General features: G+C 46.5%; 1 protein-coding gene across 1 annotated transcript in view; it reads right to left on the bottom strand.

Moving 5' to 3' along the window:
* LOC311499534 (malate dehydrogenase, cytoplasmic-like) overlaps nt 1–807 on the bottom strand; it is a 10,335-nt gene extending 9,528 nt beyond the window's left edge. Inside the window, exons 1-2 of the mRNA XM_084560549.1 lie at nt 706–807; nt 1–9 (exon numbers count right to left, since the gene is read on the bottom strand). The exon at nt 1–9 is cut by the window's left edge and continues 90 nt beyond it. Coding sequence (XP_084416675.1) covers nt 1–9; nt 706–708 — 12 coding nt within the window. The 5' untranslated portion in view covers nt 709–807. The remainder of the gene's footprint in view (nt 10–705) is intronic.
* Between the last annotated feature and the right edge of the window lie 12,151 nt (nt 808–12,958).

Raw genomic sequence — 12,958 nt, 5'->3', positions numbered from 1 at the left:
TGGTTCAGCCTGCAGGGACAGATAAAGACATCAGTCAGCGTGCTGGGTTTATTTACAGACAAACAGACAGCTCATCATTAGAAGTCAGCAGGCCTCAGCCAGACCACAGACGAGCTCCACACAGGAAACACTGCTGCGACACCAGCAGCAGGCTCAGTAGTAGTCTGAAGTTATTAGTCCTGCACAAAACGGAATCAAGCAGAAGAGCTGCAGGAACAAACGGGTCCAGCTCAGCTTCATCACAGGGAAGGCCTGTGACGTAATGAGATGTAACGTGACGCTGACACGTCCTGATTAAAATGGAGGCAGATGAATGAATGAATGCACACAGACATCTCTCTCTCTCTCTCTCTCTCTCTCTCTCTCTAGCTCTCTCTCTCTCTCTCTCTCTCTCTCTCTCTCTGCAGATGTTCACATCCCGCCTGCATCCTGGTTGTTACTGCGCAACACAAACTGCGCACACAGCTCTGCCCTTGAGTCTAAAGCCCGGACACACAACCTGCACAATGTTCTCCACAATAAACCACAAGAACAAAGTGAGAGCAGACAACAACGCTGCGTCCTCCGTCCTCCGTCCTCCGTCTGTCCACCAACCACCTCCGTGGTTCTGAGGGACAGCTCTCTGGTTAGAGGACTGTTCCGTTAGTCTGTCCTTCTGTCTACATCTGTCTAGTGGTGCAGGCCGCAGAGAATAACGCTCCTTACCATTGAATCTGTCGGTACAGGACGTCCTGCTGCTGCTGCTGCTGCTGCTGCTGCTCAGACTGAGGCGTCTCGGTGGAGGGGTCACCTCTATCCTGTCTTGTAAAGTCAGGCGCTGAACCGACGAGCACCACATGCACCATGGGACTTGTAGTCGCTTTACGACACTGATTCAGGCTTTCTGGACTGAGAAAAACACCGTCTCCCATAATGCACCGCTCCAGTCAACACCCCGCCCCCTCGCGCCACATAGGGGAGAGGATTTTTCTGAAAAAGCGTCTTTTACCGGAAACACAGAGAAGTTCCGCTCCAGCGACATCTGGTGGACAGCGGCGGGACTGCAGCACCTGTCCCACAGAAGGACGCAGGGGCAGTTTAACGGGACAGTTTATTGTCCTCAGGCCCTGAAGAGTAAGATAAAGCTACTGGAAGAACATTGACTGAGTCACATGATTCCTGAAACACGACCTGGAGACTGTGGTCAGCATCAAACAGGACTCCATACTAGTCTGGGACGTCCCAAAGGAATCCAGCTAAAGGCCTCTCTCTCATTGGCTAATGTTAATGTTGATGAATCCACTGAACAACCATGGTGTGATGGACAAAGACACTGCTCTCCAAGAAGAACATTTCTAAACATCATGTGGACAAGACAGAAGACTATTGACAATGTTTAGTGGACAGATGAGACCAAAGTAGAATAGTTTGGTTTAAATGAGATGAAACATCAGAACCTCATCCCTCCATCAAACATGGGGGTGCTAATGTCCTGGTTTGGGCCTGTTCTGCTGCATCTGGACCAGGACGGCTTGTCCTCATTGATGGACCAATGAATTCTGAATTCTACCAGTGAACTCTAAAAGAAAATGTCAGGACATCTGTCCATGAGCTGAATGTGAAGAGAAACTGGGTCATGCAGCAAGACAACGAGAACCAAGAACACAAGTGGTTCTACAAAAGAACGGTTAAAGAAGAACAAGATGAATGTTTAGGAACGGCCAAGTCAAAGTCCTGACCTTAATCCAATAGAAATGTTGTGGAAGGACCTGAAGCAAGCAGTTGATGTGAGGAAACCCACCAACATCTCAGAACTGAAGTGGTTCTGTTCTGAGGAATGGGCTAAAATTCCTCCCAGCTGCTGTAGACCACTGATCAGCAGGTACCAGAAACATTTATGTGCTTGTTCAGACTCCTCCAACCTTTGACTCCACTCAAGAACTAAACAGATCAGACAGGTAGATGAACAGATTATTTTATTTATCCCACAGTAAAGTTTACTTCTCCTAGAACTCAAAATCTTGTGAAATGACCTAAGAATCATCCAAACAACCATCACCATTCAGACCTCATGGAAACCACCTGAAAAACATCCAAGATCATTTGTATTTCCAAAACCTCCCGCTGCATGAAAACGACGGGCCTGCTCTCAGTATACACATATGTACATGTATATATATATATATATATATATGTGTATGAAAATCAGTCGTACAGATTGTTCTATCTGCTTCTGTCTCTTCCACTGGAAGGACGATGGTGTCCTATTAATAGTGTCATAAGCACTGGTAGCTACATGTTAAAAACTAAACAGCAACAAGATGTTCTAAGTATCTCTGTAGAGAGGTCCACATGCCTCCTGAAGGTAGAACAAACAATAAGAACAGTTCCCACTGAGGTATTTGGATTATTCAGGCCGTTTTTAAAGAGTTGAGGTCAGGTTCATTCTCCAGACGACCTGAAGCTCAGCTGGCAGCTTGTTAGCTCGTCTGTCAGCCTCCTGGCAGGAGGTAAATCCTCACAGAGCAGAGCTGTCTGATCTGCTGACGCCCACAGACGAGAGCAGAGAGTCAGGGGTCAAAGGTCACAGGCAGCATTGTTTTTTTTCTTCTTTTGAGAGAAAGAATCTGAATACGGATCTTAATACGACGCTAAAACCAGAGCAGGGTGAACAGATTATTACGTCAGAGCTGCTCTGTTCAGGAGGAAAATCTAAACTGTTCTTTTAAAACAATCTTACATTTACACAGAAACCAGTGGTCAAACTATTCACTACTGTCCTGTCTCTGCTGTCAGACGTGACTGCATCAGTACATTTGCTTTACGTTACTAATTCTCCAAAGTGGAACCAAATCCTGCAGCATGGAGTCACTTTCATCAGACGTAGCTCAGGTAACACATCCAGCTTTGTGTCAGCTGTTCTTTGTTTCATCATGTCCTAGCTGGGTCAAAGAAATGTCTCCCCCTGACCTCAGTCTGCAACCTGCAGCTGGACCAACATATTGTGGGAATGTGCAGGTGTCCACATACTTCTGGCTGGCTAGTGTGTGCCACAGACTTGTTAGCTGAAGAGGAGCCCTGTACATCCTTCAGCCTACCCTCCAGCCTATCAAGGACACCGGCGGCGGCCATGTTGGATGTGTGAGCTGCTGGCCGGGTTCAGATCTGTGCTGGTGGCAGCAGCCAGACAGGAACTGACCGCGGTGCTGATCCAAAGTCATAATCTGCTGCTTCAAGTTCACGACAAACACACAGGAAAATACCCTGAACCTTCAAAGTAAAAGCCTTTTAAAACCTGAATGACGTCATTCAGAGTAAGTAAACATTATCACACCATCAGATCTTCACTTATCTAAAAAATGAACATTTTCTGTTTTCTATAGAACTGTTCATTACAAAATGAAACTAACTCTTTATCCTTTATCTGCTACCTACAGAGGGGAAATGATGGAACTGTCAAAGGATGAAAAGTAATGTGTTCAGTCAGTATTGTCAGATAAATAAACTTTAAATTGATATATCGTACTAGTTTTAAAATGATTTGATATCATAACATATTGATGACTGATTCTATGTAATATTTAGGCCTGTATGTTAAAGCTAGAGTTGTTTTTTAAACGTGCACCTGCAGCTTAATCAAGTTTGAGTCTTTTAATTTGAAGGCAACGACCGGATGTGTTTACTGAGTCTAGCTTCACCAGGAGGAGAGGACTCTGGATGAATTAATGATGACGGGGTCAGTCCCTTCACTCACACCTGAGCTGGAGCAGAGTTTCCGTCTCAGCGGCCCAGGTGAAAACAGCCGGGGCTACTTCCTGGTTATCACGATAAAAGATGATAAAACACACCAAGTAGACTCAGAAATGATGCATTCACGGGCCTGATTTGAGAGTCCAAGTGTGTCCAGAACTGGCCTCTAATGGTGCGTTCAAGGACGCGCGGTCAAGCCCTGCGGGTTTTCACTTACCTGCGAAGAAACCGCGCGCACCAGCAGGTACATGGAGGTCAGCAGCGTCAGCATGGCTCCTCTGGGGCTGTCCTGCTCCGATAGCTCGAGTCCTCTGCTCACAGCAAGAAATGACGCATCGACTCGACACGACGGACGGAGAGAGGGAGAGAGACGAGGGGACAGGTGGACAACCCACAGAGAGACAGAGACAGAGAGAGAGAGAGAGACACAGAGAGAGACAGAGACAGAGACAGAGAGAGAGAGAGAGAGAGAGAGAGACGGGCAGGCGCGACACGATCCTCGGCTCCAGAGGCGACTAGAACCCCGCTTCAGTCCAACTAACAGTCCGCTAACTCACACCTCCACCCTCTACCTATGCCTGCGCGCACACACACACACACACACACACACACACACACACACACACACACACACACACACACACACACACACTGCTGCAGTCAGTCTAGTCCCTTAATGAGATTGTGAGGACGCAAATAGCCTCAGACTGGAGACTAGTAGAGCTGTGATCACTGCTGTACATTAATACTGATGATGGGGGGGGGGGGGGGGGGGGGGGGGGGTAGGAGAGACTGGTGAATGTGGTGGGATATGGAGAAGTCACATGAGAGAGGACTGACTGCTGCAGAATCTAACTGGAGATGCATGGAGGAGGAGGAGGAAGAGGAGGAGGAGGAGGAGGAGGAGGAAGAGGAGCAGCAGCTTCCACTGCAGAGAGCTGAACACTCTTCTGACTGTGGACACTTTAAAATAAATCATAGCAGAAAACGTAAATGCTGAAATGTCAGATGAGTTTAAAACAGTAACTCTGATTATACCTTTCACTACCTGTCACCCCAAACGAAGGAACAACAACCAGATATGTTTTTATGATCCATATTTATGTTGAGTGTCTCCTCGTGTGAAAAGGTCCAGACTCCAGCAGCGCTCCTAAATGAATTCATCACAAAGTTGTTCCATCCACTTTATTTTCCACCTCCATGCACCTTGGTGACAAGTGACGCTCCCTAGTGGCCAAACTAGGTAATGCAGCCATTCATTCATTCATCTTCTGTACCTGCTTATTCCTGTTAAGGGTCGCGGGGGTCTGCTGGAGCCTATCCCAGCTGTCTGCGGGTGAGAGGCGGGGGTCCACCCTGGACAGGTCTCCAGTCTATCACAGGGCTAACACAGAGACAGACAACCATTCACACTCACACGCACACCTACGGCCAATTTAGAGTCCAAACGAGGTAATAATAATAATGATAATAAAAAGAATGTAGCATAGCGGAGCAGATGGTGAATGTTTTGAGAAGAGATCAGAGTCAGCTGACCAGGTAGCACAGAGGTGGGGCCCTAACTGCCCGGCCCCCTGTGACGTACCTACAGGACCCCTCCCACCACGGACAAGGTCTGGTTTGTGAATTTTAAAGTCACTAAAATAAGTTCAGTCACAAAGTCACGACCAACCACGAGTTCTTTGAGACCATGTCTGAGTGTCTGATGTCAAACCATGAGTCAGTGAGGTCAGGTTAGAGTCACAGAGGTCGAACTAAAGTCACAGAACTTTCCACGTCACCAGAGACCAGGTCATGTCTGTCCAGGTCTGTGACCCAGTCACTGAGATAACGTCTGAGTACGAGCTCAGTCACTGAGGTGGAGTCTGGAAACACTTGGACGTAGTAAAACTACTAACTAGATGGAAATGAAGTGTTGTGACATTCAGGGCGTAGCAGGGCCTTCCTCTGACACTAAACCTACACATTTAATAAAAGTAGTTCCAACAATGGTACCAGCAGCAGCTGTGTATACGGTGTGACTGATCCATGGATGTGTGTTTATTTTGTCATTACTGGCCAGCAGAACCAGAGGACATGAAAATACTGGCAGGGTGCTGGATGCTGGACAGGCAAGCAGCTGCTATTAGGATGTTTCTTTGAAATCTCCACGGATGAGCGAGTCACGGCGCCGAACACTCAGAGGTGACGGATGGATGCAGATTCAGGATCAGTGAGTCTGGTCAGACTCAAAACCCAGCTCATCCTGGTACGATGAGGATTAAACAGGAACGTAGCTGGACATGATGTCTCCTTCCTTAACTGACACTGAGATCTTATTATTATCACTTAGACAGGAAGCTTTGTCTGAAGTGACGACATATCTGTCACACAAACTGTTCATTTATAATCAGGAACAAATCCATGTCAATGATTTCTTTTAACTTTGCGCTGATGCTTTTTCCAGCCCTTCATCACTGAGAGCTGTGACATTTCACTGAGCTCTAATCATTGCCTCAGTCTGTTCACAAACACTCAGACATTAGCTGCACATGACAGGAGGAACCGCTTTCTCTTTGCTGGTCCTTCGTGGTCATGTGTTTCCCTGTGACCTTGTGGTTATATATTTACAGACTCCTTCAAATTAAAACTCAGCGGTGCTGGTGGTTGGCAGGTGAATGGAGGAGAAAATATGATTCATTATTTAAGTAAGTAAGCATTTAAAGTGTAACACTGAATTTAAAATGTGAAATGAAAGTAGTTTTAAGTGATAATTGTAGTGAACTTGTCTGGGCACCAGGACTCTTACCAACTCCAGCCAGCAGAGGTCGCTACTAACCTGGGAAATGAAGTTAAATGTTAAGAGTTGACAGTAGAGATAGTTAACTGTCGTGACTTCAAACTTTCCTCCTTAACTCAGTGTATTTACTTATTATTACCAATGTGCTTATTTAGTTATAGTCTAGTTATTTTATCAATGAAGGTCATTATTTTTTTTTATTTTATGTAGCATGAATCTGGTGTGACATGGAAATAAACCAATACAAGATACGTTATATGTCTTGTTTAGTGTCTCATCATCCAGAGACTCATCAAGTTCTAACAATGAACACTGTCTGTTCTGCCATCATAGTTTAATTAGACCAACATCTCCAGAGACGTTTAAGTCATTCCTGTTCATAAACTGATGAGTTGATATTTACATCTTCTTCATCTCTCTTAAATAAATAAAAACCTTAGTCTCCTTTCACATCAGCTTGTTCATAACACGTTCATTCGATGTGAACATTGTCACATTGAGCTAAAACAAAGGGAAACACCTGGAGCTGTGGTTCTTTGGAGGTTTCTGGTCCGGTCCCTTCAGATCAGACTGGGCTCAGTGTGGCCCCTGAACTAGAATCAGTTTGGCCCCCCAGGCTCTGGGTCTAGTGAAATGTCTTCCTGTGACTTCGTCCACCTTTTATGAATCAAAGAATAGCCTCAGAGGAGCAACAAGTCTGTGGTCTTGATTCAGATGGAGGGTTTCATGGGTGGTCTCAGAGGGAATCAAACCTGTGACCCTGTCAGGTGTTCAGTGCCTGGCTCCACCGTTTAACACTCACTGATGATTTGGTTCAACTTTATGTAAACAGGCAAAGAGAAACCATCAATGCTGGTGATGACAAAGACGACTCCAGGAGAATCTCAGCCTCCGTAGCCGTGACCCTGACCGACCGTCTGCCTGTCGCTGCTTGAATCCCGCCGCCGACTCCTCTGACCGCCACATGAATTCTGGCATTCCTTCACGCAGGCGTCGCTGGCTCACACAATGCATGATTAGGCAGCCTTGAGTGATCTGAACAGCAGGTCCTAACCTGTCAGATGACAGTCAGCCAGCCAGTCAGTCAGTCAGCCAGTCAGCCAGTCAGCCAGCCAGTCAGCCAGCCAGTCAGTCAGCCAGTCAGCCAGCCAGTCAGTCAGCCGGCCAGTCAGCCAGTCAGCCAGTCAGTCAGTCAGTCAGTCAGTCAGCCAGCCAGCCAGCCAGTCAGTCAGCCAGCCAGCCAGCCAGTCAGCCAGCCAGTCAGCCAGCCAGCCAGCCAGTCAGTCAGTCAGCCAGCCAGCCAGCCAGTCAGTCAGTCAGTCAGTCAGTCAGCCGGTCAGTCAGTCAGTCAGTCAGTCAGCCGGTCAGTCAGTCAGTCAGCCAGTCAGTCAGTCAGTCAGTCAGTCAGTCAGCCGGTCAGAGTACGCATCCTGAACTGTGAAAACCAGACACACTCACAACATCCTTCTGCATTTTATGGACATCTATTAAACAGTTCCAGAGTCAAGTATTTATCAGGTTGCACTTTTGAGCTCACTTATTACTTTTGGATGGAAAGTGATTCATTCAAATATTCCTCCATTGGTCCTTTCAGACCAGTTCTCACAGCGTTAAAAAGTTATTGATCAGCTGGAAGCAGCGACATGTCATTTCAGGGTCGAGCTGAGGTAGAGCTGATATCAAACTAATATATTTAAAATGCAAGAGACTCAATTACTGCGTGTGAAAGTCAATAGAGTTGAGTTTAATGACAAAGCTCAGCTGGGACGTAAATCCCAGAGAAAAAAAAGGGCAAACAAAAGTCACTGGAAACTCCAGGAGAAACAAAAGAAAAGACAAAACAGCTGCAAGGGCAGAATCTGGCTCTCTCTGGGAAGAACTGGAAAAGAGGAAAAAGAGAAGTCCTCAAAGGCACAAGGCAGACGAGACCTGAGAGCTGACACAACCATAACATGCAGAACTATCTGGCACTGGAGTGAAGCCACGGCCTTTTAAAGAGACTTGACTGATAACTGGTCACAGCTGAGTCAGGTGCAGTTGCCTGCCCAGGTGAGCCTAATGAGGCACAGAGAGTCCAGGGAAAGAGAACAGAAACTGCACCTGATGCACTGGAAACCCAGGACCACAACAGTAAAGGTCTCTAAGTGAGAGTCAGTATGAGAACTCTAGTTGGTGCATTTGGAGACAAGTCTGTGTACAGATGCAAAGAAGATGCAAAGCTGTGAAGCACATTAGTCCACCGATCAGTCCACAGTCTGTCTGAATGTTGACCTCACTGATCACAGTCAAGCAGCTGCAGGTTTAGATCTAAAACTCATAGAAGAGCTGCTTTAGTACAGTCTGCAATGACCCCATGACAGTGATGGGACCAAAACAGTGACTCTGACTCTGCATCAAACACAAACAATGAACTGAGTCTCTTAGTTTAGACACTGTGATCACTCTGCCTCCAAAGTCTGGACACGGTTCTTACCTATAACACAATGCATTTCATGACCCTGACCCCTGAACCCTGACCCTGACCCCTGAACCCTGACCCCTGAACCCTGAACCCTGAACCCTGACCCTGACCCCTGAACCCTGACCCCTGAACCCTGAACCCTGAACCCTGACCCTGACCCTGACCCCTGAACCCTGACCCCTGAACCCTGAACACTGACCCTGACCCCTGACCCTGACCCCTGAACCCTGACCCCTGACCCTGACCCTGACCCTGACCCCTGAACCCTGAACCCTGACCCTGACCCCTGAACCCTGAACCCTGACCCTGACCCCTGACCCCTGACCCCTGAACCCTGACTCTGACCCCTGAACCCTGACCCTGACCCTGACCCTGACCCCTGAACCCTGACCCCTGAACCCTGACCCCTGAACCCTGAACACTGACCCTGACCCCTGACCCTGACCCCTGAACCCTGACCCCTGACCCCTGAACCCTGACCCTGACCCTGACCCTGACCCCTGAACCCTGAACCCTGACCCTGACCCTGACCCTGACCCTGACCCCTGACCCTGACCCTGACCCTGACCCCTGACCCTGACCCCTGACCCTGACCCCTGAACCCTGACCCCTGACCCCTGAACCCTGACCCTGACCCTGACCCTGACCCCTGACCCTGACCCTGACCCTGACCCCTGACCCTGACCCCTGACCCTATTATAACCTTTACCTTAAAACAGACTGTAACCCTCAAAAAGTTGATGATAAAAGGATCCACAATAAAAACAAGAGCACACACACACTGACAGACTAACTCATAGACTTTATGTGATGTCTTGATGAATGTGGTTCTTTTATTCTCCTTCAGAGCAGCTTTGTCTAATTCCAGCACAAGAAAATGACTCAGCTGCATGTTGGAAATATTAATCATCAGCTGGTGTTAATGACAGCCTCTTTTCCACTTCAGCCTCCTCTCCAGCGTTGACAGGTGACGCGTAAACAAAGCGGTGCAGCGTGGAGCCGACATGTCACGTTAGCTGAGCGGCGGCGGTGGAGGTGGAGGTGGAGGCGGAGGTGGAGGTGGAGGCGGAGGCAAGGCCGAGCCTGTTTACCACCTCTCTCATTACTTCTTATTGTCTGTCCTCCCTGCCCTCCGCTTTAGCTGTCAGTCACTGACAGATGCCCGAGGACACACACACCTGACACATACATGTACCACACACACCCACACACACACACACACACACCCACACACCCACACACACACACACACACACACACACACACACAGGTGGACGTGGAGCAGTCCTCATCTAACAGGTATACTCACCTTTCTGATGAAGACGTGGAGACCAGAGGTTTGTCTTGTTTTCTGATTGAAACAGACTGAACTTAAAGAAAAGTAAATAAATCAATCAAATACTCTCTCACAACCTACGTCAACCTAGTGTCAGATGCTGCAGTGAGGACACATGATGGACTAACATCTGGTACATGATGACGACACCCAGCTCTACCTTTCTTCAAAACCCACCTCCACATTCCCGCCCTCCTCCCTCTGTGACTGTTTACAAGAAATTAAAACCTGGTTCTCTTCCAATTTCCTGAAACTCAACAGTGATAAAACAGAGGTTCTCCTCATTGGTTCCAAGTCCGCTCTCACTAAAACTCCAAGTTTCACCATCCCCATTGATAACTCCTCTGTTTGCCCCTCCCCGCAGGTTAAGAGTTTGGGTGTCGTCCTTGATGGTACTCTTTCATTCCAAAGCCACATCAATAACATTACTCGGTCAGCGTATTACCATCTACGCAACATCAACCGTCTCCGCCCATCCCTCACTCCCAACTCCACTGCCATCCTAGTCCACACCCTGGTCACATCTCGGCTGGACTATTGCAACTCCCTTCTCTTTGGTCTTCCCCACAAGTACATCCATAAACTCCAATTGGTTCAGAATTCTGCTGCCCGCATCATCACCAGGATCCCATCCATCAATCACATCACACCTGTTCTGCAACAGCTTCACTGGCTTCCGGTCAAATTTCGTGTGGACTTCAAGATTCTGCTCCACACCTTCAAGGCCATTCATAACCTCTCTCCCCCATACATATCTGACCTTCTCCACATCAACACTCCTTCCCGGACACTCAGATCTGCCTCATCTATCAGCCTCATTGTGCCTCCTGCCCGTCTGACCACCATGGGGGCCAGAGCCTTCAGCCGCTCTGCCCCCCGGTCTCTGGAATTCTCTCCCACCAAGCATCAGGAACATTGACACACTCTCCACCTTCAAATCACATCTGAAAACCCACCTTTTTAAACAGGCGTACTCCCTTTAACATTCTTTTAGTGATTTAGTATTTTATTATTTTATCTGTTGTTGTTATTGTTTGTTGCTGTAAGGTGTCCTTGAGTGCCATGAAAGGCGCCCCAAATAAAATGTATTATTATTATTATTATTATTATGATCTACCTGCACCACCTTGGTGATTACATCAGGTGTAATCAGGTAGCTAATTATTAATAAACTGCTTCATTACTCACTTCATCTACATGTTGTACCATCTGCTCATCTCTTTATTGTAAATGATGTTATATTATAGTTCCTGTTCATAGTCTCCTCACATTTAATGAACAAATCCATCTGTATAATATGTTCATAGTACTTCATTCAGTCATTGTGTGTATCCTGTTCACTCACCTGTATACATGGTCTCACCTGTATACATGGTCTCACCTGTTCATAGGTTTTGATCTGTAAATATTGTCCACATACCATAAGAACCACCTGTACCTCACTGCTATACACAACACTATTTATACCACGTACACTCACTGCCTGTTGCACTTCTGGTTAGACACTAGACTGCACTTCATTGCTCTGAACCTGTACATGTGTAATGATAATAAAGTTCAATCTAATCTAATCTAATCTAATCTAATCTATATAAAAGCAATAAATAACATTCCAGTACAATAAATAAAAGATGCTTTAAAGTGGGTTTACTAATTTAGAGTATAAGAGCTGATCAGAGGTTTGATTTGTTCTCATTATTTCTTTCTTCAGTTCTTTTTTTACTTGTCGTTCCTCCACACTTGACATTTTTAATAAAGTCTATGTCTGTAAAAAAATAAAAAAGCAACAAAGCCGTCACTGCTTCAGTCTCTGTGAGGACAGTTTGAAGGAGAACTAGAACAAACTTGTCTCTCTGTGACTCCACTGGCAGAGCTCAGACGCTGCGAGTCCTTCCTTTTCCTGTGAATGTGCATTAATGCAGCTGAATGACTGACAGCCATAAGTAAATGGTTCAGGAGTCTTCTGTTCAGCTAAATAACTTTCCAATTTTCCATAAAAGATATTAAGCAGCTGCACATGAAGATTGTCTGCGTTTTGATTGGCTGTGGCAGTTTCTTAATACATCACATGTGTCATACAAAGTAGAAATGCTCCAACAGCCAACCAATACCTGCTACAGTGTGAGATCTCAGTGACTAACCCTCTACAGGTTTGTGTTGCTGAATGTCAGACGTTTATATGAATATGAAACACAGTCAGAAATAAAGTTTTACACAAACACAAAACATAGTTCTTAAAATCAGTCATGCCTTCTATTTTAACATTTTGACCCATGTGAATCCAGCTGAGAGACAAATCACTAAATACAGAAAATATTTCTGAAACAAAGTTGTTTTAGTTTTGGTAGAAAATCTGATGTGAAACAAACTTTAAATGAACTTAATGAGTTGAAACAGAAAGTTTAGGGAGCTCCAACCAGACGGAGTCAGTTTGGCCCCATGTCAACGTGAAACATGGACGACTTTAGCACCTGCGTCCACACACACACACACACACACACACACACACACTTGATGGACGGAAGTAGGTTGTTGACGCTAATATTTCCCATGACTGTGAGCTCTGGCAGTAATTACAGCTGTCTCTCAGCAGCTCAGGTTGTCAGTATGGAGGAGGAATGTGGGGAATGCAGTTTTCTGACCGTTGAGCTGG

The sequence above is a fragment of the Chelon labrosus genome, assembly GCF_963514085.1.
Source record: "Chelon labrosus genome assembly, chromosome: 2".
In the NCBI taxonomy this organism is placed as follows: Eukaryota; Metazoa; Chordata; class Actinopteri; order Mugiliformes; family Mugilidae; genus Chelon; species Chelon labrosus.
This window is presented reverse-complemented; position numbering and strand designations above follow the sequence as displayed.